Source organism: Channa argus, chromosome 18 (assembly GCF_033026475.1).
Source record: "Channa argus isolate prfri chromosome 18, Channa argus male v1.0, whole genome shotgun sequence".
Classification (NCBI taxonomy): domain Eukaryota; kingdom Metazoa; phylum Chordata; class Actinopteri; order Anabantiformes; family Channidae; genus Channa; species Channa argus.
The window spans coordinates 2,741,172-2,767,498 of record NC_090214.1 but is presented as its reverse complement, the minus strand read 5'-3'; the positions used below and the strand labels follow the sequence as shown (position 1 = coordinate 2,767,498).

At 39.9% G+C, this 26,327-nt stretch overlaps 1 protein-coding gene across 1 annotated transcript; it reads left to right on the top strand.

The window, feature by feature from the left end:
- Positions 1-431: 431 nt before the first annotated feature.
- Positions 432-26,327, top strand: cetn3 (centrin 3). Its single transcript, XM_067484125.1, has 7 exons — positions 432-568; positions 1,843-1,978; positions 2,104-2,218; positions 2,392-2,583; positions 4,125-12,587; positions 16,891-17,047; positions 26,292-26,327. The coding sequence occupies exons 1-5, from the start codon at positions 552-554 to the stop codon at positions 4,166-4,168; spliced, it is 504 nt and encodes a 167-aa protein (XP_067340226.1). The 5' UTR covers positions 432-551; the 3' UTR covers positions 4,169-12,587; positions 16,891-17,047; positions 26,292-26,327.

The window sequence follows — 26,327 nt, the reverse complement described above, 5'->3', positions numbered from 1 at the left end:
TCAGCGTGTATCTGCTCGTGTTTTCCCCACGTGCTTGTGAGGAAACTCATTGATTTCTGTGTGCAATAGCTCTCTTGTGTGCTTTGGATATATCTTTGCTAGGTACATCAAAATCACTAGTGTCTTTAGTTGAGCATAATATTTACTTTCTCTATGGTTAAATTTAAAATTATTTAATAACATTATAAAATGATTCATACATTTCAGAATGGAACAGGGCTCACAATAACCACACACACAAAAACACCTCTTTCGTGACTTTAGCATCTCCTTAGAATCAAAAGGACAAAAGGAACAAATAAAATTATTAATCCTATTAATGATGGGTCACTTTTAACGTAGACGTTTTTTTAATAAAGTTTCAACAAAAAATACAGAATAGCAACAAATAAGCCAATCACAGAAGACCTTACTGCTTGCATGGCAACCACTGACCAATGGGACGCTTCAGTGTGAGCGCGGTTAAACGGATTTGTTGTGTTGATAAGAGTTGGTGGGTCTCTGTTTAGCGACGCTAACGTTTGTTTTAGTATCTCACCAAGTTCACCGAAATGAGTCTTTCACTGAGGTAAAACATTCTCCTTCACCTACTCCGTTTATTGCTCGGGCACGGTTCATTTTTAGGCATCAAATATCTAGCCACGGATATTGACGCTAGCTTATTTAGGCTAGCTAGCGTTAGCATGTTTGGGGTTAATGTAAATAGTGAGCTAACGCTAAGTTGCAGTTGACATGGTTAACACATGGAGACAAGGGACTTGATAACTGACTTGATAACTGCCTGGTTTCCTCCTATTTCGCACTAATATATATATATATATATATATATATATATATATATATATATATATATATATATAGAGAGAGAGAGAGAGAGAGAGAGAGAGAGAGAGAGAGAGAGAGACCTAAACGCAAATTGTTGCCGAAAATGTAGCTAATGTAAAATGACAGTTCCGTTGCCAACATCTCCACGGATAGAAGAACGGTTTTTTTACAAATCTGAATCTGTGTTTTAAACAGTATTTACACTATTAGTTTTGGATTGATGTCGTCCATATTAGACACGACTTGGTAGGTACATTTGTACTTAAATAGAACATAAAGGCTTTGAAATATTTAAATGTGAGCGAATGAAACTTGAGCGTTTCTGGGTTAATGTGATTGAAATTGTTCAAGTCGGTCTGTAGCGGATTTTGGTCTGGACGTAATATAGTCTAGTGTGATCTGCAGCGAGAAAACGATATAATTGAATGCCACCATTGTAATTTGAATTATTAGGAGGCTTAACAAATGTGTAAGCACAGCTTACAGTGTATGTTTATTAAGCCCTGGTTTGACATCTGTAAATACACTTAAGCTAAACTTTGTAAATTGTGTGAATGGAGAAGTCTGAAATTACCAGGGTTTTTTGGTATGTTTTGATTTTTGCTTTAATAAACACATTCATAAGTGCGTGTACTAAAATGGTTCTTCCATAGTGATTAAAAGGGCCACATATTCTTATTGATATTCTTGGGCTTTATGGTGGTGGAGTGGTTGGCGCTGCCGCCTCACAGCTAAAATGTTGCTGGTTCGATGTACCTGCAGGCTGCGTAGAGTTTCTCCCTTTGCTGGACTTGCTCCAGTTTCCCTCCACAGTCCAAAGACATGCATGTTAGGTTAACTCGTGACTTTAATATAAGGTAAAGCTTCTCTTGTGCAGCAGTCTGTGTTAGATAGTGTTTTGCTCTCTTAAAAAATCGATAGCTTCCCTGGTTGTTGTTGCGATTATTGTTTAGATTTTTTTAATAGTTGCGTGTAGCAGACAGCAATATCTCATATCTTCCTATTGTATCTTTCTAGAACTGAACTTGCAGCAGACAAAACTAAGCGCAAGAAGAGGAGAGAGCTCACTGAGGATCAGAAACACGAAATCAAAGAAGCCTTCGAGTTGTTTGACACTGACAAAGATAAAGAAATCGACTACCACGAGCTAAAGGTAAGCAGTGCTAAAGAATAAAGTTGATTCTGCTTAAGGTGTGATGTAGATAAACTGCTCTATCTTTTTTGATCACTTGAGAATATACTTTTTTAATATATATTCTACAAAAAATATCCCAACAGGTGGCAATGCGTGCACTCGGCTTTGAAGTGAAGAAAGTGGATGTTCTGAAAATTCTTAAAGACTATGACAGAGAGGGAAATGGCAAAATAACATTTGAGGATTTTAACGAAGTAGGTAAGTTTCTCTTCACTTTCAACTAAATTTCTGTGCAGAGAGTTATTGGAATAAATGTGAAGGAATCTGAGAGCCAGTGGATGGTACAACAGGAGGCATAAATCGAGAAAATGATATGATCAATGCATTTTTACACTGCCTACAGTCCTAAATGTGTTCACATCTTTCCGCAGTGACTGATCGCATCTTGGAGCGAGACCCAAAGGAGGAGATCATGAAGGCCTTTAAGCTCTTTGATGATGATGAATCAGGAAGGATCAGCCTGAGGAATCTGAGGCGAGTAGCTCGAGAACTTGGGGAAAACGTCAGTGATGAGGAGCTGCGCAGCATGATCGACGAGTTCGACACTGATGGAGATGGTGAAAGTAAGTGAGCTCTCCTATATTCTAGTTACTTTGTTGGTAGAAAGAGACAAAAGAGTGTGGACCTTTGGTCATGTTGCAAACACACTATGTTCTCTTATAATGTTATGTTTATTGTATATAACACTTTATAATACTAATGCAAGGTTACATTTAGGCTTTATTGTTATATATCTGAAATTTGGACAGATTGTGCGACAGATTCAGCCATGACACAATGATATTCTACTTTACATTTATAAAAATGATCTGGATATTACTTCTTACATTTATTGTTTATTGTTAGTGAATCATATAAAAACCAAAACCACTAAATTCTGCATCACTCTTTTTATTAATGCACACTGTACATTTTGTTGTTGTAGACTTCATAACTGCATTTTCATTTTATCATCAAACATCAGACAACATGCTTTAACATTTGTTAGGATAACACATCGACCACTCAGAGTAGCAGTGGTAGTCTTTGGGCAAACACTCTGTGGACAAATGGGGTTAAAGCTTCAAACTCACAGCTTAGTCCAAGCAGTATTTGGCGAGTGTAGGTAAGGTGTGTTTAGTGGACTTGTGTGTGTAAAATGTGTGTATCATCCCCAAACAACCACAGTAATGAGGGAATAAGTGACTAAGATGGTAAGTTTAGTCTTTTCTGGATCCACAACATCACTTGAATGTTAACTCAAGCCTTTCCATGCAGAGAAACACCACAGATTTCTCTGTCTGTACAGAATAAGTATAATAAGAATAAGTATCTGCATAGCTGATATGTTTTCCACACTGATCTTAGTAATTTGGCTCTTCGCTGTTTAGTGTCTGCTGTTTAATCGAACCTAATTATTTATATAAAATCATCTTTTCTTTTTTTTTTTCCAGCCCCATGGCATTTTTACACATTTACAGCCACAGTGTGGTTTAAGTTTTCTGGTAGAATTTTCTAAATGACAACTGAGATCAGTGATTCATTCATTTCTACAAATGCAAAGGCAGATAGGATAAATATCTCTGTTGATGTAAATGTCAAATCTGCAAAATAAGAAGCTGTGCGGACAATAAGCGATGGTCAACACGTAGAAATAATGAAGAATATATAGGTCAGTGACCTTCCCTCAATGACCCCTAAGGGAGCAGCTGTCTGATACCTCCAGAACTTTCTCAGTTTTTAAGATAGTGTATGTCAAATTAGAATCTTTGTGAACATGCAGCTTTTGTTTTAGACCGTTCTTGGAGATTAGCGAAGAAGCTACAGTATACATGTTAACACATATCAACAGTGGAAAGAAGACCACAGTGAAAGATAAAATTATTGCTTTGGAACCGGTTTGTGCTTGTCCCTGACTGCATCCTGCCTGCAAGACACAGCAGAACTGCAATTTTGATCACACGTAGGGTTTCTTCGATGTAAAACACTGTCATCCAACTGTCATCCTGAGTTTTGGCTACAGCTGCTTGGTCAGTTTGCTGATTAGCATATCTCACACTGTATTCAGCGTAAAAAATGAACATTAATAAGCAAAATAGTTATTTTTTTTTTTACTTCCCTTTAGTAAACCAGGAAGAGTTCCTTGCAATCATGACCGGAGAATCCTGATAAGGAAACCTTCTGATGCTGAGAACTTTTCGATTGGACATCCATATTGTGAGAATCTGAGTTACTGAGCATCTTACTTGTGCACGAGGGTGAGTAAGGGTAAACATGGACACAGCTCTCTCTCAAGGGTCTGATGAAGACTGGAACTGTTCCTTTTCCCTGGGGTTTAAACTAGATTCATAAAAATAAAAAGACTGGACTGTCTGACAGGTTCATCATCAACCACTGTGATGGAGTAAATTGTCAGGAACTGCTGATACCATGTCAGTCTTTAATAGCTACAAGGCTCCTAGGCCTTGTGTTGCAAATTGACTTTGAAAGACCAATTCGACCTGTGATAAATTTAATGTTAGTCTGGGTAGTTTTTTATTTAAGATTTAATATTAATCTTATCACCCATTCTCATCAAAATAAAAAGGACAAATAGAAGAAAAGATGTATCGCTCATTCCAGAATTGAGTCTGCATTTCCAATATTTAGTAACACGTTTCAAACTGTATATGAGTATTTTTGACTGGTTGCATTGTAAGTGCCGTTTACATAACGCGAATGTTTGTGAATGTGGTATTTATTTTGTTCAAAATAAATTGGTTTTCCAGCGTTTCTTACATTGTTTATTTATTACAAAGTCTTTATTCCATAAAAAGAAGCATTAATATAAAGGGGCTAAATATGCTGTATTTGGGAAGGTTTTCTATACAATCAAACTATTTAGTGTCACACAGCATTAGATTTTTCCTAAAACGTTTAGGGAGGTACATCAAATATCAGTTGCACAATAATTCACGAGACGGCCTTATTAGAGAGATTTTTGATCAAACATGAATGGTTACTTTCTACTTGAGTCCAGTTTGTAATATATTTGTATAATATTTGCAGCTGGATAAATTGCCGTGAGAATTTAAACCCGTTTTGTTTCTTTGTTTTACTTCGGTCTCGGGGAACGTTACCTTTCTTCCACATTTCTACTCATTTCGCATCTCTTTTTAGAGCATTCTGTGTGTCTGCCTGACATACATGTCTTTATGCTCATTTTGCATCTCTTGCTTCTCATAGTCAAATAAGAGATGCCCTGATGGTTCTTTAGTTTTGCGTGACAGATTTAAGCTACAGAAAGACACTTAAACTGGCACTTGCATGAGAGTTGAAATTAGTCCCTTGTTCTAGCTCTGCCTCACACTGGTCTACCACCGTCTGCTACGCTTTGCCGAGCTGTGCACAGCCCCTTAGCTCTTAGCCATTTAAAATGGCTATAAATTAAAAGTTGCAAACCTTCCTTCTATTTAAACACAAAAAAAATATTTCTCTAATTGTCTTGCTCAAAAAAGAGGGGGTTTACAGCACCTCTTCCACAATATGAAGTTTTGGAGCATTTTCTATAAAAAAAGGAAAAAAAAAAAAGAAAAAAGTAAAGTTATGTATTGTACCTTTTGAAATTACAACAGGCAGTGTTAACTGTGAGCCTTTTCTTTGTGCAGAGGCATCATCCATACTCTGTAGGCCTGTTCAGTAATTCATTCCACCAATGGCATTTATCACTATCAGTGTATTTAGAGTAATATTAAAAATTGTGTAAACCAAGATCTTATGCAAAGTGACATTGAACGTTCCAGGGTGGGGGTTTTGGGGGGAGATGTTTTATTGTCTATGCATGCCCCTTCCACCAGAGGGAGTCAGTTATTCATGATTGTTCTGTAAAGTGTCAGTGTAGCTGAGACTAAACTCCTGATCAGAAAATAATTGTCAATACATATTGTTCGTTCTTTCAAGGCTCTGTAGTGAGATTCATACTTAAGAAAAGAACAAATGTGTGGTTAGACAGAAGCTGCAAGCTTTGTATTTTAATTCAAATGCTCTGATTTACAGTAGGAATTGGTGCCAAAATGAAGATCAGCTTTGCATTTAATAAATACATTGTGTTCTGTTTAGAGCAACAAATGATGTAATATGATCAAATAATAAAAGACACTTTTCACTTTAGTAGTTTATGTTTAAAACCACAAGAGACTGTGGAAAATTGAGTAATGATGAATATGTTTAGTACGTGTTGAAATGATACTGTACTCAGAACCGAGATGCAGAACCTGACCACAAACCCCTTTAGGCGGATCCTCATCAGCTCTCTGTCATTTGGCTTTCCACAGACCTTTACATATTGATTTAGATGAAAGCCTGTATTCTTGACTTGGCCAAATGAAAACACTGCCTGCTTTACTTTAATCTCTGTCAGCCCCTGACTGCTGCTCTGATGATTTAGAGGACGTCGGTTTTCTAACCCAGTTTACTTTGGTAATAACTTGAGCCAATCACACAATGACAGAGTAGAGGACCCGGTGGTTTTCTCCTGTGTAATAGAGGTTGCTGAGGGAGAGGAATGAAAGTGATGTTGTAATAAAAGGCTGAGAAACTGCGTTGTCTGTTTGCGCACATACTCCAACACAACAGAGGGATTTTGTTGCAGTGTGTGTGTGTGTGTGTGTGTGTGTGCACTCAGGCTGAAGGTCAGCATTGATGTTCATTATCACAACCTGCATCTGCAAGGACAGACATCACAGCTTGGCCTTGTACTGGCACATGCTCAGCTGTTGGTCCCTGGACCTGAGCAACACGTGTTCTAGAAATAAACCAGCCCAGTTCCTCCCCAGTTACAACCTCAAAGTCGCCCCCTGCGGTTTCTGCTATATGACTTTGCATACATACTCATTTGTATTGCTGGTAATCATCTGTGTTGATGAGACATCTGAAAAAAACATCTCACCAGGGTCTGATTGCTCTCTGGTTGGGGTTAATAATCCAGATTTAGATGGGCTAATAGGATGATGTGCACTTTTACTTTTCTACATTCAAGTACTTTTGACTCTTAAGCTTTTGTATACTTTTTCTCAAAACCGTAATTGGTACGTTGAGTGCAGGAAAGATCTTATTAATAAATGGCCAGCAAATGCTCCCCACCGCAAGAGAAACCCAGTAACAGCATCATAAGCCAGTGTCTTTGCGTTATGCTGCCTATTGCTTTGTAATGCTGCACTGTGAAGCCGAACCCTTTGTCAGACTAAAGGTTCTCATGTCTACTATCTTGCGTCTATTGTAATGAGATGCATGATTTTGTTTTCACGATGACCCAGAGGCTCAGTCTTTAGATCATTAGACTGTGGAATCTTATTTCCATTGACTAAAGAGTCTCCTACATGCCCTCTGGCAAACTCTAGCCAACCATTAATATGAACTTTTTTGAAGACTTGCTACCCTCACAAAAAGCTTGGACTGGTGAGGAATATGGGAAACAGCTGAGCTGCATGCACAGTCTCAGTCGGTGGAGGCTTGAATCTTGGGAGTATTCATCGGTGTGTCTGTCTCTAGTCCCCGTTTTCCATGAAGAGAGTTTGCACCTTTTTATTTTCTTTCAATGCAAATGCTAACGTTTCCATTCATTCCTCTTGACTTTTAGCTACTGACTCAACCCAGTTGTTCTTCGGTCGCGCAGATGACTAACAAATACCATCTCCTTGGTTCTCACAGCTCATTTATCATTTTAAATACTAATTACTTTTAACAGAGACTTAACATTAGGATATTATACATTTTACTTGAGTAATTCTTCCTCCACTGGTCCCAGATATATGTGTCCGTATGTTTGCACAGTGGGCACCTCTGAAGTGTCCCATTTGTAACCAGAGTCCGAATTTTGCTGGCGTCCACCTGTCAGTCATTAGGCAAGTTATGTCGACCATGTGACAACACTTACCCTCTGACCCTTACTGAGACTAAGCAACATGGGTGGAAAGACTGTGTGGGGCTGTTTGCTGCCAGGTTTGGTCAGATCTGTGATGGTGTTGCGTCATTTACATAGAAACACGGATTATTATAATATCTTTCGCCTGGGGAGACTGTAAATGTAGAATAAAAATGATCACATCATGCCGGCAGAAAAGGATTGTGTTCGTAAAGACCCAAACTGTTAAGGATTTGTCAGCTGGATATGTGTGACACCAGTGTCCAGGTGTGGGCCATGATCTTTGAACCTCCTTGTAGGAATGAATGCAATCTGCATGGCCATCGCCAGTGGAGCTACTCTGTAAAATGACTGGCATCTTAGGCAGCACATCCATACTATACATTAAGAGTTTAAATCACATACACACAGTTAAACATCCGAGGCAAGATACATAGAAAGAAATTTAAATGCTAATGTTAAAACAGAGACTAAAGATGGAAATAAGAAATCGGGATAAAATGGTCAATTCGCAGATTAACCAGCAACACTTTTTCGAAGCATGAACCCATATTTCACTTTTCTTATACTTTTACATTTAATCTCTTTTTCATGTTTTGTCCTTAATTCAGCTCTTGTTCCTTCCATCAACTCTTCTCTTCTAAAGATAGTGTGTGTAAGATTTAGATTGATCTATTAGCAAGCATGAAATCTATGGTATTTGTAATTGCGTTTTCATTCGTGTATCAGCTGAAAAGAAGTATTTCTATGTTTTCTGTACTTCACAACAGATCTCTATACGTATTTTGGTAGTGAGGTACTCTTGCATTTCATACACTTGGTGGATGCTTAGGAAGAGAGGGCTGGGATTATTCTGGTGAAGCAACCTGCAACCTCCCCGTTAGATGCAGCTAAATCCTACAAACCGCACCTTTTTTAAATTTAGAAATCAAAGACATCATGGGAGCAGTTATATGTTGCATACTCTTGGGGCCTGGTGGATCAGCGGTAGAGCATTGGGTTGAGATGCAGAAGGCTATGGGTTTGAATCCCCACACGCATGTCCCGAGCCTGGACACTAACAACTATAACCCCACTTGCAAATACCCAAAAGGCGAGAAAGCTATATGCAGAGAGAAAGGATGATAATCTAGTTAAGTGCTACCGGGAACAGACGTGGCAAACTTTACTTGGTTAGACACAGCCATAAAGAGGGAATGCCTCGAGACGTGCTGTGGATTGTGGGCTATGCCTGGCAGTTGGGTGAGGGTGGATTAGTTTACACATGCTCATGGCTTTCACAGTAACTTTATCTCTCGGACATCCCAACTTCACCCAGCCCACACCACACCGTAGTGGACCTTCTCCAACACTCAGTTAGCTGGACAAAACAACAGAACCCTAAAGATACCGTCGTTTTATTTGTGTGAACACAATAATCGCACTATCAAAGATTGCTGAGGGACTTAGGGACTTCTGCGGTGGAGTTAAAATACAGTGACAACACTGTTTTTCACTTTGTAATGGCCCAAAAGATGAGGACGAGAAAAGTGTAACGTTTCCAGAGAAGAGGTGGACAAGAAGAGTGTTTGAGGACTCAGTGCTTGCAGTAACAACATTTTCTCTGCACACATCTGGTTCTCTTCGCAGTGAACTTATTGCTTCTGTCATTGCTTGTTTATGTTTCTGTGACACCTCATCCAACTCCTACGCCATCTGCCTACACGGACAGCAAGCATGGATTCACACCGGCAAACACAAGCACAGTTATACATTACACGCAAGTCTGAAGATGATTTAAGTCCTGCAGACATCCACAGGCCATAATTTGTTTAACATTTGTATGAGACTTTGCAGAACAATGGCCTCCCTTCCGACAATGCTAAGTTTATACACACTAAAGACACAGAAACAACATGAAGGATGAAATCTATATATCTGCAAAAATAAGCAATATTTTCAATTTATCAGACCCTTTTTTTTCCCAGTACCACATTATATTATGTTGAAGCTCGTTGCAGCCAAATATTAAATCATAACACATTGAAAATATTCACTTTTAATTAAATGTTAAGCTGCGAGTTCTGATGCACTGATGCTCTTCCATTATTAGAAGGAAAAAATGGTCAAAAAGATTATAAAAAAGTGAAAATGAAATGGCATGTAGGGAAATGCCAACTTAACCCTTAAACGCAACGTGATAACACTGTGAATTCTGCTAGTACCAATGCTTTTTAAAAAACCTCTGACATCTCAAAAACCAACTGTACATACTAGCAGAGGTGATATACTCTCGCTCAAACTGCTCAATCATTTAAACATATAACCATGAAGTAGTTTGAAATGTTTATTGAGAACTTTTTGTAACCGCTGCACCTTGGGAATTACTATTAGACATCGAGAGGGAATAAAATGAATCTATAGTTACGGACCAGTAAAACTCTGAAAGGTAGTGATGAAAGCGAGGATTGGAGAAGAGACAGAGGCTTCAGTCAGATGATTGTTGGTTTGTTTTGTTTCAGGCTCTAAATGGGCCAGAACTAGAATGATTTCCCTGACAGCGTAAATGTGCCATAATTTAATTTCATCTCCATGTTTTGCTGGCTTCCTGAAGCCAGGGTGAAGTATAAACAATCACTGTTAGCCTTTTCCTCGCCGTCCCACCTCTATTCATTTCCTCCCCCCTCTTTTCCTCAGGTTTAAATGGTGCGGACACGAGTCTAAACAGCTCTTTTTGTGGGACGGTACGGTGAAAGAACAGCATAGATCTTTTTCTGTAGGAGGCAAAGGGTGGATGCAAACCCCGCAGGGGAAATGAAAACACGTGAATGTCACAGATTGGAACATTTTAGACCAAATGCTAACAGTCTTGCGCCATTTTCGTCTTTGTGCATTATAAGAGAGAAGTCGTGCACAAATTTTATTTTCTGGTGACTTTTCCTAATTCAACTGTTTCCTCGCGTTCACCAGGATCTCACTACCTGAAGATCATGAAGGTTGCTAGTAGGCTGTTTTTGAAAACAGTGGGTTTTGTGGCCTTTGCGTTTTTAGGCTTTTAGTTTTCTTGTTGCAAGACAAACAAGTGAACATGAAGTCATATTAGGTAAGAAATGTTAAGTTTGGACCAGTTGATGATGAAATCGAGATAAAAAAAAAAAAACAAGCTCTTCGAAGCTCATTATTCTACATATTTAAGCTGTAATGGAGTCCTCACTGCTCTCTAAGGGCTGGAGAGACGCAAAATAGCCACACTGCTGTTTCTTAGAAATGCAGTGGTCTTCTATCACGGTGGTTCTTAATCCTGATCCTCAAGGACCCCTGGTCTGCCTGTGTTCCACTTATGCACTGCTGATTATCTGTATCAGGTGTTTTCAGCAGATTAAGTAAATCAGGTGTTTATGGAAATACAAGAATCATGGTTCTGTCCAATGGTACCAAAATCGGCAAACACTTAAAGCTCATCTTACGTGTTACATCTTTATTACATTCATAGAAATACTGTGACAAGTGAAAAAACAAAGTCAGTATCTTATATTTTTTGGCTGATGACGGCCTAACTGTCATTTCCACGCTTGGATTCATGCACAATAACAATAGTGAGCTTCAGAGGAGCTGGGATGCAGAAATTATTTTCAGAAAGAGCAATGCTAACTGTTTCCCAACTAACTCGCTGCTGCTTTTGGCTTCATCGTTAACACGAGAGTGGTATCAATGTTCTCTGGAGCTCCAGAAAGGGAATAAGCCTGGTTCTCACAATGCAGAGGGGTCTTATAAGGCTGCTGAAATGCTGCTTTTTCTGCACAGCACTGTCAGTGTAACATTGTGGCTTTGTATGACTTGACTCACGAGTGTATTATCCCTTTTTTTATTTTCTTTTTTTTTTTTACAGCAGGGGTGTTGTTTTTTGGCTTTTTAGCGACTCAGCCTTGTTTGTGCTCCAATATCCGATGGATTTATTGATCATCGCTGTTGACCAAGCCTGCTGGTCTTGTTTCCTCCTCCTGCTCCGAGCTGACAGGAGGGGACAGCTGAGAGTAATCCCCCGTCAAGCAGATGCTCGGTGTGCTGATATCTAGGACATGCTCACAGGTTTGATCTCTCTCTTTCTCTCTCTCTCTGTAATGTGTAGAGCCGACGGTCTTTGGAGCAGTAATCCTGGGCTCTTACACCAAGGCCCATGGAGGCCCTGAGTGTCAGCAACACATTTTTCTCTCCCGCACACACACATGCATGCTCGAACACACACACGCAGGCTTCAGTGACACCTCAGAGCTAAATATACTGCAAATGACAACGACAGGTGACCGGACTCCTCCACAGACATGCACTCAGCAAGCTGGGACACAAGAGGTCACAGGGTGTGAGTGTACGCTTGTGTGTAAAAGAGAAACGGGTGTGTGTGTGTGTTTGTATGTGTGTTTGTGTGTACGTTGTCAGGAGAGAGAGAGAGGGTGGTGTTTGAGCGTCAGGGTCCGATGGGTGCAGACTACCTCTGATCAGTGCAGGGAGAGCTCAGATTCAAACGCAGCCCAGTTTTGGGTCCCCCCCCTTTCAAAGCCAGCTGGTCTGGCTTAATAGCGCTGCTGCGTTCTACTTTCCTTTTTCAACAGAAATCATTTTCTTGTTTGATACAAGGGATTGACTGATCAAACCCACAGCTGGAGCTGCTGGGGAACCTTCCAGGTGAAGAGCGAACAAAAAGCACTGGTGAGTGAGCTGCAACGAGAGGAGCAAGTGGTGACGGACGATGCATGTGTTGGAGATCTTTGGGAGAAAAAACGCGATAGTTAAGAAGCAAACAGTCTGGAAATTGAATTTAGAATTGTGAATTAGGTTAAAGCTGGACAAATCGTTTCCATTTTTCTTTCGATGACCACTTGGTGGCAGCTGAAACAAGCTGTAAACAAACTAAAGATTGGGCAAAGCAAAGGTTGCAGAATGTTAGCATCAGTTTTAACGTTTTAAAATTCAACTTTATTTATATACAGTAGCACCAGTTCACAGCAAAGTCATCTCATGGCACGTTTCTTAATAAAGTAGAGGCCAAGGCAACAGTGAAGAAGAAACACTCCCTTTAAAAATCTAGTATTCGCTCTGTTTTACCTATGTACTTGGTAACAAACAGCTGCCAAGAAAAATATTTTTAAGTGGAAGATGTTCCACTTTTTTTGCACTACACAGAATTGGACAGTATGTTTATTATTAGAATCTAATAATTACTGGATTATCAATTCTACTTTTCTAAGATAAAGATATAACATAAATGTGTTTGCTTAAATTTAATTTAGTTATTAGCAGGATACTCAACAGTTGAAGAATAAACTAGATTTAATAGGGAGCCTGTTTGTATAGGACATTTTTGGCCTTGCATTTATCTGTAATGAGCTAAAGGAGGAAATTAAACTTTCTAATGCACCGTATCAGTATGAAGCTATTTTGTCGAAACACCTTTCACGGATTTGGGACAGTCAAAAATGTCGACATCTGCTGGCCAGCTGGATTAACTTGGATATGAGGGAAATTACAGGTGCTTTTTATTTTTTGAAATAAAGTTTGTATTATTCGCAGAGGCAGTTCGACACTGGGACACAGAGTCTGTGCCTGTAAAATCTTTTATAACCTAAATAATTTCTGTACTTCATTGGTTTCACTGGTAAAGCAGTTTGTACTAATGTAATTGATTTTTCTTATTTAAAACACCTCTTGGTTCCTAGAAACACCAGGCTCCTGCTTTGAGCATAATGTTTCTAAATGCCGCCCTGAGCATTTATCATTCTAGTTCTTTTTATCAGTGTTTTCAGTGAAAACAGTTGTGACTCTATACTGAGCTATGAGGCTGAATCACAGCACCGAGGTTGTGGGTCGTAAAGTCAAAACAGGGAGCTGAAAGACACTGAAACCCTCTGTGGAAGTGAGGAGAACGGCAGAGTTTGCGACATTTGTCACCTTAAAATAATAATAAATAAAATAAAAAAAATGAATTAGGGCAACTTTAAATTGCTCCTCTTTGGGCCGTTGCCAACAGGAGGAATTACTTGTAGGCTTGTTTGTCTTTCAGACAGTAGCTTGTGCTTCTCGGTGGGATTTAGTTTTGAGTTGGAATTGTATGCTCTTAATTTATGACGTCCGTGCACCAGTAAATCCGAATGCTTTTTCGTACCTGGATCTTTTAGAAGATTTGCTTTGAAAATTATAATGTCAACTTTAAAAAAAAAAAGTGATTCTAATGTTGAAGTCGAAGTGCTGCATAAGTTGGCACCATCTGTAGACATAACTATATAACCATATCTGGCTCTGTGAATCCTAGATTTTTAGCTTGTTTTGCTAACAATTTACTTTACACATCTTGTTTTTTACTACGTACCCAGCTGCCTGTTGGTATCTTCAGTATATGTCATAATTAATGTGACTTTAGCCTCCCGCAGGTATCTGTGTATGTTTGTGTGTGTGTGTAAAACTGTGCTATGCGTATTTGCTGTGTTCAAATTGGGTAAAATTCAAATTAATTCGGCTTTTAACACCATAACTTCTCACGAGTTGGCCACCATATTTAAAATCAACGAGGGTGCCAAAACATTAGAACCACCTCTCATAATGGACACCAGTACGACTCCACTACCCACTTCAATAATAAACAGAGAGTTGCATTATCAGCATTCTGAAAGTTTCAGCCTAAAAACTGAGAAGTTATAGTGTAGTAAAAGTGGAATTCATTGCAGAGCTGCTGCATAGATTGTATTAGATTGTGTACTTAATAATGTATTTTTTCTTCCTATGACACGAACCATACATTTTAATTTTAACAATAACAGAACACTGTAATATTGGGGAACAAAAAGCACATCAGCTTCCTCTTTTTGAAATTAATCATTGAAATGAATGCAAACATATTAAAAATCTTGCCTTGAGGATCATTTGTTAGCTTTTCCTGAAGGTTGAATTGCATGTGAATGTCTGTTTTTTTAGACTCCAAAGGCAGAGAATGGACGGATCTTTCACTATTGTTGTTTCCACATTGCATTCTTTGCATATTTATTAATGATAAATAATAACTTAATGTTGGTAGAGACCCAAAACAGAGCTAAAAGAGAGTGAATATTGGACTGATGTTCATCAGGTGGAGACTGAAAATTAAACTTCAAATTAATCATCACGTCACTGTGTTTCTGCTGTGTAGTTAATTGGATTTTGAGCTGTATTTCCTTCAGGGAAAATGTAGACAACTGTCCACTGAATCTGAATTCTAAACCCATATTTGGTGATTATCTTTGTTACTTCACATTTTCCACAAAACCACATACAGTTTCACCCGTCACAGGTCTTCATTGGGAAAATGTACAAGAGTTGCTCAACTTGGGATTTTTCGTCTTTGCTTGTTCTTTGTTTTTTTGCATCTGCTACTTCCTCCTCTTCCTTCATCTTCCTTAATCTCTGTCGGACATGCAAGTGTCACTTCAGTAAAATAGAAACCGATAGACTGATTACAGGATGCTCCACTTTTCTTCTGATAACACATGAAAAAAAATGTTGGACAGCATAAACTGTGCTTTAAAAAATAACATCTTTGGGAAACTAAAGATGATTTTATGAATAATTACTTTGAACTGTGATCAGAGTCCTTATTGCTTTATTGAAGTGAGATGTCGGCTTATATTTACTTAAAACTGTTGTATGATTTCAGGTCAAATGCCAAACTGTCTCTGTTTCAGTCAAAGGGGAAACAAAGACATGCTGAAGTGTCCCATTTTATTTTTACAGTCAAGCCACTGTGTAGCAGATGAGATACCAGATGTTGGAAATATTAGGTTTCTCTCAGGTGCTTTATGAGTATCAGAAAGCTCTTCCCACAGTAAGACAAAAATAAACTTAGGATCCATATTAGTCTTTATTCTCCTGAAAAGATGTTGAGCATCATATGGCAGCACAGGACTGCACTGCGTTCTTTGTTGCTAAGCTGCTGTACTTATCATAAAGGTACTATAGTCAAATAATATTTTACAATTTCAAAGTACTTGTATACCTTTTATGTGGCTAATTTTCAGAAATTCTTGACAATTTTAGCTGCTTTGCAGGTTGTGATTTCGACAATAACATTCTGTAAAATGTACTGTAAAAAGCTATAAGCTACAATCTATAAGCTTGTAAAATACAATATGTTATTAAATCAGTGGATTCCAAGTATTTTGACATTTGTGATGTTACATAAGTGTTGGGGCCCACAATTTTCGAATTAATGACATTATTAGGAATAGTTTTCCACCACATATGCCGTCTTTCAGCTACAAATATTTTCGCTTTTTAAAATTTTTGTTTGATGGGTGAGTTGAAGAACCATGAAACCAGACACAACTAGCACATTACTTAAGTACCACTTCATATTCTTTAGTCAAATTGAAGTACTCAGATTTACTTTAAAAGTGCAAGAACTCCACTAATTAAACACACGGTAATTAACCTTTAAAACACCTTGAATGTGATGCTGTTGATAAAAAATGTGAAGCTTAGATTTATTCAGCAAACCTTCAAAGGTGACAATTATGACAAATGACATGTTGTTGCATTCTGGTTTCTACTGTAAACACTTGGTGAAGCGGATATTAACATCTGAAAAGTAACTGGACTATTCAAATAGTGTATTAAAAATAAGGTATTTCCCCCAGAAAATATAGTGGAGTAAGCGCCTTTAAAATTTAGCAGCTCTGCCCACTTTACTGAGGGATGAACACAGGTGGAAATAAAGATGCACCTTCAGTAGTTTCCGCTGTGAGGCGGTAATGCACCAACACACACACACAGACACACACAGACACACACACACACAAACATTAAAGTGTGTTCTCAGTTTAGATTTTAGATCTGTTGAAAATATGAATTAAATAAAATACATAACGTGCATCGGCAGTACGTCGTGTCATTGGTCTTGTTTTATTTTTATTTGCACTCTGATGTCTATGTGTTTGTGTGTGCGTGCGTGCGTGTGGATGTGATGTTGCCGCCTCCTGACGTCCAGGTGCTCGTTGGCAGCCGGAGAAGCGCGTGCTCCAGGAGGAGACTCGCTGATGGAATGAACCGCTGGACGGAGACGCGGGCACACACACAGACAGAGGGACGGACGGACGGACGGACGCAGGGAAAGTCACGGAAGACATGCGGGAGTGAACGGAGAGGTAGGCGTGTGTTTCCCGTCTCTCTCTCTCTGTGTGTGTGTGTGATGCGGGGCGTGCGGGCGTGACACGCGGTTAGGCTGGTAAACAACAGGAAACAAGCCGAAGCGGGAGAAGCTCTTCTTCTCCTCAGAGGAGAAGCTGAAACGCCTCTCGGGGTTTCGTTCTGGACAAACTTATTTCCAGCCTCGGTGTCAGTGTCGCTGTGGCCGGGAGCTACAGCTTTGTGCGGACGCCCCCTCTCCCCCCCCCCCCCAAAAAAAAAAAAACTCCGGGCAGAGACTTGTGGCAACAATCGGGAACTTTTCTGTCACGGACCGCGGTGCCGCATGAGGACTGAAAGCAACACTTGGTAAGAAAGTGAAGGGACTGTTCTTGATGTGAGACACATCGTGTCCACAGGCCTTTCACACAGGACAACACTTCGTGATTTCTTTGCTTTTCAGTCCAGACGCTTCACAAATGTGAATGTTTCCTGATGATTCCACGCTCCACATCTTCCTGTGTTTGTCTGTTGGTTACACGAAACACAAAGCATGTTATTTTAGCTTTAGGGAGTAATGACGAGGCTTTTAGCTCCACTTTCTGGATTTTATTCTCAACCCTTAGCATAGGACAACGACTAAGTGGGAAACTTCTGTGACGGGACAATGCTACGATGGCTTCGGTCTTTAACCGGTTACCGAGCCCCCTGTTAATGTGCACGAGCTTGTAAGTGATGTTCCCTAAACAAAAAGCTTTTCTGTTCTTAAGCGTTTTTTAATCAAAACGGGTCCCAGTCGGACTCATTTTCCGGATTTAAGTGTACGGACGGGTGAGCAACTAAAGGAAAACCCAGCATGAAGGGTCCCGGTTGGGTGTTGGGCCTCCATGTGGTACCAATCACTGGGAGTCCGCTGGAGGGATGTGTCATGGTTCTTCAGAAAGACACTCCATCATATGGTGTTTAGGCCCGTAATGGAAGAGGACTGTCTAACCTGTAGGTTGAGACCAGGGAACTGTGGAGGTAATCGCACAGTGGGACCACACACTACACCTGTGTGGAGGCATCTGCACTGCTTCATCCATGTATTTACTTCCCCCCCTTTCATTCATCACCTCTCTGTAGTTTTAGCTGCACGTGCACTCTTTGTGTGACAGTACCAGTGTAATGGCTTTCGTGACAGATTTTCCCCTGGTTTTCACTTGAGCAGATTTTGCCTAAAGAGATGGTCTGCGTCCAGTGGAGACGCTGCACATGCCGGTGTGATATCAGTCACTTCTGCTGAGCATGTGGTGTCTTGTGCCACAAAGTGACTCATTCCCTGCTTATAGAGGGGTGTCCCACACCAAACCACATGCATTAGATCAGGTTTCTCAGACCTTTAAAAAAAGATCTGACCAGTAATTTGGTCTGTATATGTTTTCTTTACAGTTGATGAGACACTTTGAACTTTGTTGCCATGTGATACATGTGTCGATTGATTTCCCATCTTTTGGGCAACGGCTGGTTTTACTTGGAAGTCCGGCTCAACTCGCAGAGGTTTGTAAGTCTCTTGAGACTGATTAATCATTACAGTAAACTTGCTGTTTCTATTCAGAACCGCAACAGTCAGCAAAAACCTTTTTGAGTGGCAACTATTTTAATAAACAGTAGAAATGTAAAGTTCATGAAGTTTTTAGCTTCGCGTATGTAAAGGTTTATTTCTTTATCTTGTGATAAAAAGATAAAAACTTGTGGATTTTAATCTGTTAGTTTAAAAAAAGCCTTCAGCGATCTAAGAAATTGTTTTTCTTTTTGACATTTTCTATGCAATAAATTGATTAATCAAGAAAGTAGGAAAGAAATTAATTGATTGTAAAAATGTTAGTTGCAGCTCTGCTCTGATCATTTGGTGTATTTACTTTACATTTACGAAGTTAATGCAATTGCGACTGTTTTTGAAAGTGAAGTGTCCCATTTTAAAAAAATCGTCGGCCACAGTCATTAAGCGTTCGTGTGCTGTGATTACAGAAAAGAAACTCCTAAAGAATGGAGAGAGGGAAAAAAAGGACTTTTCTTACAATAAACAAAAGTAGGAGTTAGTCTGCTGCCTAAGTAGTAACTTTGGAAAGAAATGGAAGAAAATGTCACATTGATAAGTTCCTCCAAACACGTTTTACATCTCTGCAGATGTACAAAGTGTTGCCTCTTTGTGCTTGTACTCCATGGAATCGAGAGATAAACCGAAATTCCAAGGGCCATTAAACTAAAGTTTTTACTTGTCAGCTCATTTCAAGTTGGGCCCCAGGACTAGGCATTCGTGTTTTTATTGATTTACTCTATATTGTTCTTTACGTCATTCATTTGTAATCTGTCTTTGGTCGTCTGAATGTTGAATTGCTGTGAAATTCAACTTAATGGCAGCGACAGTAACTGACATAAGTGGAAATGAGTTTACAAGACGTCCTGAGGCAGCTCCACGTGTCAAGATCTTTGAATCTTGAATGGCTGTTTGAGCCAGATCACCCAAAGCTGCATTAGCTGCATAATTACTATTGAGAGCACCGTCTGCTTTTGAGACTCCGCCAGAGCTGGTTGGGAGATTTGAAAGTGCTGCAGTATGGGCTGGTCAGCTGGTCTTGTTTGTGTTGGCTGCAGCTCGGTGCTCTGCTCCGCTAACGTGAGCCACTGGCTTAGAAACTACTTTTGTCTTGCAGACCACCTTAAGTTAAACCGTTTTGTTCTTGATTCTGAGTTGTTAGTTGTTAGTCTCTTACTGTGGACAGTGGATCATTAAATGACGCTGATTTAAAACGTAGCAGAATAGGTGATACTTCTCTGTGGTTGGGACTGTCCTAAATACTGCAGTATGGGCTCTGTGCTTCACTAGTAATCGGGAATATTTTGATAGGCCTTTAAAACCCCTGAAAACAACAAAAACCCTGAATACCCAAATTTGGACTTTTTGTGGTTTTTCAGCTTTCAATAATAAAAATTAGAATAGGGACAGAAGGTTTCCTTACAATCTCAGCAGTGAGCTCCTTGCCGGTGAACCCTAAGGATAAATTGTCTCTGAAGTTTACTCTAACTTTGAAAGGTATCAATTTGATTTGTCTGAGTGGGTCTCCGCTGAGCATTGCAGTGCAATTTGCACACATCGTCACGTTCTGTGTCCAAACGTTCGCAATCTCTATGCAAAGCAGAAACGGCGATAGTGTCCTGTGCATGAAGGCACCTTAGTTTTGTACTAAGACCAGCTCGAAAAATGCTGAGCTGTTTGTTCAAAGCCATTTAAAAAGAATTTGGGTTTGTTAGAAAAAGGTTGGTTTTGCCAACTCTCCATTCCTATTTGTTATTTTTACATCAATCTAGGGTTGAGTTCCAGGTAGATCTAAAAACAACTTCACACCAGACTTCCTGAAACTCCCCTGTACAGTGAGGGCAGTGATAGAGTGAATTACTTGGAGACCGTTCACAGCTGTCCATCCACCTCCTGTCTGTCAGCCACATGTAGCCGAGCCCCTTTCCCCCTACTCCCTCACCACTAAACCTCCACCAACCCCCTCTGCCCCCGGTTGTCTGACACGGACATGCAGAGTGTCTTGCCAAGGAATACAAGTGCATTGCCACATGTCACCCATTAGCTGTTCCCCAACTATGTAGATACACTGTGACACATAACATGTACAACACAGGCTCAGCGGTGGAAAGTACATTTACACAAGTACTGTACCTAAAGCTACAATATGCAATATTTGTTGCTTAAACAAGTGGTCGTCAAACCAATCCACTCCACTGGTCGCTCCAGGTATTAGTCACCAGGACGCACATTTCTCTGGGGTTATAACGGTAACATCAGCTGTTGGCACACACTTAATGACTGTGCGGCTGATTATGAATGTGATTCGGTGATGAATTTTTTCGCCTCGCAAGTGATATATATATTTTTTTTTAATTGAAATTGCATGTACAACACCAGCTACTACAAAATAGCATCAAGTTGAAATGTATTCCTTTAGGCTGTAAATCAAGTTTTGTTTTACAGTCGTGAATCATTCAGAATCCTGGAAAAATCTAGATTTTATTTCGTGGCATCGTGGCCTGTTCTGTTTTTCCCTACATACATTTAAAAACAGATCCGAACACTTTGTTCGCCACTGACAGGCGCACACAATCACACAGCCAGACTCTTCCTCTTTGAGGTTAAGCATGTTGGAAAATAATTGGCAAAGCGGAGAGAAAGACAGGGAGCAGCTGAGGATTGCGTGAGATGGCTGATTTCCATCTTTTCCTCTGTTGAACAGTCGTTCTCTCTGTCTGAGAACCAGAAACCGGTCGTATTGTTGTTCAGGGTAAAAAGTTCATTCTTTTATTTTTGGAGCCCTTCTGTTTTACACTGCCTATAAATAGCAGGGAGGTTTGTGAGGGGTGGGTGTGTGGAGGGTGAGTTGGGTGGGGATTTGCTGTCATCCTGGACCTGATCAAACCATGCATTAAGTCACACCTACAGATACAACCAACACATACACCCACATGCGAACTTTTATCTCTTTACGCAATCTCTCATCTACATTTGGCCTAAAATTCCCTTTTACTACAACATGCTGAGTGTGCTTGTCTGTGAGCGCTCTAAATTTAAACTGTGTTGATCCTTTGCTGTTTTGCTGAAGTGATGCAGGCTCAAAGGCAGCGTGACTCAGACTCTAGATATTCCTGTAATGCTCTCAGGCCGGCATGCTGCTGCTCGCCGCGCACTGATTTTGATCCTGTCCCGTTGCTCCCGTTAATCAAAGCGTTTGGTTTGTTGTGGCAAAACACATCAATTATGGCTTAATGTCTGAAGCTGTCAAATCATATTCATACATTTCCACTGTCGAACACGAGCAGTGGAAAATAACAGCAGCAGGAGGAGGAGAAAAGACCCAGGGCGGCTGAATCGAGCTGCAGCCATTATTGTCATTAATGATCCATCGCTCAGTTTCAGGATTTGTCACTTGATTGTTTAAAGCTTCTCAGTGACCAAAAAGCGAAACCGTCATATGGTTTGCTCTGCAAGAACAAAGGTGTAAAACCAGAACAGTGATGGACTTAATAAAATGATAAAAACGAGGCGTATGCCCGTAGTGATGAAGGAGCAGTTTCTTTTGTCTTTTTTTTATTTTATTGTTTTCAGTTGTGCTTTGTGGCACAGAGGAAACGCCCCCTAAGTCCCGTGGACTGAACATTCTTTATGGTTGGTTTGAGTCTGTCTCTTGTAATTTAACATTTGTTTTGTGTTTGTTTGTGGTCATTTCATGTCTAATTCTGGCCATTTTATGTCACTTTCCAGTCACTGTGTTTCCTCTGTGTTTTGGTCATTTTGCAGATCTTTTGGATAGTTTCAGGTGCTTATTTATTATGTTAAAGTCCTTTGGCATCTGCTGACTGGGCATTTTGTGTCTTTGAACTGAGCTCTTTCAAACAAAAAATGTAAACAGTAAATTCAGAGGTTCTCTGAGCCACAGGGCCCTTGACCTGGGCCTGTGCCCAGCTGGCCTGTTCAGTGATCCATCTGTGCCCAAATTCTACTCGCGTAGCATGTTGGGGATGCTTCAGCTTCAGCTCTGTCTGAAACACAGGCAGGTTGTATTCTTGGCCTTTCACGAGTTGCCATTTCTCTGTGACACCAATTTGGGCCCAAAATATTTGAGCTGGATATTTACTTCCTCCCAACTTAAACAACATTTTTGTCAGAATCTAAGTGAACATGACCTAATAACATCTAAAAAACTAGGAAATGCATTTTGCATAAATGGCATATTGTGTTTTATTAAAGCATAAGTGAAATGAGTCTAGCTAATTAGATAAGTGACGTCTGCCAACAGATCAACCCTAAAACATGTCTCATAAATCTGTTTTATTCTTTACATTGACAGCATTTACAGTTTTGTGTGTTGATCACACCAATAAAACAAATGTCTGTGGTTGGTGTCAATGTCTTTCCACCGCAGCTACATTTCAACTCAGTACATGTACTTCAACTATATTATACTTGAGTACTATACTGGAGTAATTCTATTATATTGTACTTTTATTCCAGTAAAGGTTTGTTATGTTTTGCAGTTTTTTTTTTTGTTTTTTTTTTTGCTTTGAGTTTATGATTCCGTCCTTTTATACAACTACACTACATGTCACAGGCAAAGTTTGTACTTTTACTCCTCTACAATTATTTAAGAACTGTACCGTACTATTTACATAATCTGATCATCTAAATGCAGTATAGGCTTATTAAATACAATTTTCTCCAGCTGCATTAAACTGAACAAAAAAATCAATTCATAATTGTAATCAATAAGTCTAATAAAAATAATATTTGTTCACATGAAATGAGCCATTCTGCTTTCTGAGCACTTTTACTCCTAGAACTTTTAAGTATTTTCCAGCTAATACATTTTTACTTTTAACCAGTACTTTCTTTTTTTAAGGTTTGGATGCAGGAATGTGATATTTGTTCTGTTAATTAAAATCTGGGGACTTCATCCAGTAGTGGGGTACTTTTACAGGCAAATACTTGTACTTTTACAGGAGTACTATGGACTTTGTGTATATGATGATGATGAATAAGAAAAGCTTGTTGGCTCCCTTGTCATATCTAATACCCATCTTAATATGTTTTTAGAATGATGATTCAGTTAAAAGATCGGGAAGATAAAGCCAAAGAGCGGCTTTGATGGACTGTGTTGCTGTGAAGGAAGCGCCGCATTAGTTTTCTTCCTTTTGTTCGGAGAACTCGCCTTCGTCATCTGCTTACGTCTTCACGAATCCCAATTTCATTCTCCAGTTCACCCTGTGCGCCCGAGGGCTGGCACCTCCTGAAAGCCAGCACGCCTTTTTCTGTCATCAGCCTGCTGCGATGATGACGGTGGAAAGCTGCCAGGAAAACCTGCCGAGCGTGGCTGCGTTTGTGTGCGTTTGTCCCAGCGTGTGTGAACATCCAGTTAACTCGGCGACCCAAGCTTTTAAGCTCCACTTCAGGAGTGAGACACGGGTCACATGGCGCACACGCACACTGCATGCAGCAGACGTCCTGCACATGTCCATTTGATACTACAACAGACATTGTGCCACTTGGTTGTGCTCTTTTAGTGTGTTTCAAGATGTACACAGGAGCTGTGTTAACAATCCAAATATCACAATCCTCCCAGGACAACTGTTTGTGTTCTGTTGTAATAAAACGGATGAGTGAGAGGTTAGATGAGGTTAAATGGACTGTTTGTAGTCAGGGTTAAGGCTTAAAGTTTTCACTGGTGTTTTAACATGGTCTGAAACTCATCCGGCTCTTGCCAAGGTGCCTTGAGGGAAGATTTATTGCAACGTAATGTTTTGCGTGTCTGCTATGATAACGTGCAAACACACCAAGGTGGTTGTTGAGATCTGAGAACATGGTGACAGTGGATGAGCTGGTAAGAATGGATTTTCCAAACTTTGCAAATTTTTTTTATTTTTTAAACTGACACTTGCAGATTTCACAATCTTCTTAGAAGCTTCGTTTACCTTGTGGTTTGTTTGTGGTCTTGTCATTTTAGTGCTTGCATGTTTTAAAATGTATTTGTAATGTAGACAAACTGGTGGCTGCTGTAAAAGGTCAGCCAGACTCTGGTGCAGACTCAGAAAATGTGCATGTGAAGGCAGTGTTGGGTGCAGCTCCGCAATTCATCAGAAAGTGGAACTCGCAACCCACACATCACTAGCATGAGGTTGAACTGTGCTTGTCATCAGTTAGTTGTTCATGGACTCTGTGTGACTCCACATCAGGTTTTCAAAAAAAAAAAAAATGAAGGAAAAAATCTGTAGTGCTGCAAACAAGAGCCGACGACTTCACCAAAAACTGGTCCCACTTTGACTCTTTGAAGGATTAATACAAACGACTGGCACCTGTCATGCTGAAGCCATCGGTTGAGTTCAAGTGCCAATGAGGCAACGGAGGAGTCGGCCTTCTCCACCACTAGTGCTTTAAATGGAGATGACGCGACACCAGCGTCGGGCATCTGCTCTGATACGTCCCTTGTGTACTTGTACTCAGAAGACTTCTCGGACACGGCACCCGATACCATGTAAACCTCATGGTGGTTGAGCGCAAACCTCACGGTGGTTAAGCTGGTAGGAGGCAGTGAAACTGTCTGTGGTTTGGAGCTGTTTTTACATGAGCGACGATCCCAAAATCTGCTCTGTTGAAGATCCAGTTGCTAATACTCGTTCTCATAAAGAATATTTGAAACGTGTTTGATATTTGCGCCTTGACCCAAGTGTCAACCACTACTGTTCAGACCTGCAGTGTCCACAAGTGTCTCATCAGCTTAGTTGTGCAGTGGATTGATGAGGGCTTTATTGTCTAGCAGCTTATACTAGAAGCACAACAGTTTAGTAATCGTGTTGGTACTTGGTATCGCCGAGCGCTTACTGTAGCTTTAACGTTTGCCTGGTGTGTGTCTGCCTCAAGAAACGACAATCTGAACTGTTACTGGCAGCAGTTCTGCATCAAAAATACCGTTTTTTTTTTTTTTATTAAAATGATGTTGTGTTTGCTGGATTTAAAAAAAACTCAAACCGCAGTGTCACTTGTCACGTATCAGCCATTATCTTCTATCCTTTTTAAACCTCTACATTCTGCTGTAGTGTTTTGTTTTTAAATATAATTTTCTCGTTCATTTTACTGCTTAATGGTTTTTTTTTTTTTTTTTTTTTTTTTTTGGATAAATGATAAATGTTCTATGCAAGTTCACTATTTTGTGCTGAGCGGTAATGACACAAACCTGTCTTTGAAGTGTGGTTTTTCAGAACCTCCAGATGTTTTCACACAGTGTGTGATAGCAGCAAACTCATTACGGCTTATTATTTGCATTCTGACATGCCCGCTTGTTTCACTTCCCCCTGAGCATACAGTAACCCCCTGAGGAAGTTGGGTTTATGGGTGTGTCAGGGGGATACAGCAGCGGTGAATGGACGGGCATGCAAACAGACAATGTGCTGCCTGTCTGTGCGTGCACGGCGGTTAAACTCTGCAACATACTGTAGCATGACATGAAACCCACACGATCCATTTTTGTTAATTATGTGAAGTGTTTGTACCTGCTTCTCTTTAGATTTTTATCATCTTGGAAATGGTTTAATGTTGACACGCCACTTCTTTAAAGCAGTTCATCTTCCTCACGTTCATTTTGAAGCATGCACGACCAGTAATGATGCTTTTCTGATCGTTAAACACTAATAATCATATGATTTTTGTTTGTTTGTTTGTTTTTGCAGGAGCCAACCAGCAGTTTGTGATTGAAAAGTGAAAAA

Excerpts from the sequence above, each read along its gene's own strand:
- cetn3 (XM_067484125.1), top strand. Across the intron at positions 1,979-2,103 it reads TCGACTACCACGAGCTAAAG|GTGGCAATGCGTGCACTCGG; the intron begins GTAAGCAGTGCT and ends ATATCCCAACAG. Across the intron at positions 2,584-4,124 it reads CACTGATGGAGATGGTGAAA|TAAACCAGGAAGAGTTCCTT; the intron begins GTAAGTGAGCTC and ends ACTTCCCTTTAG.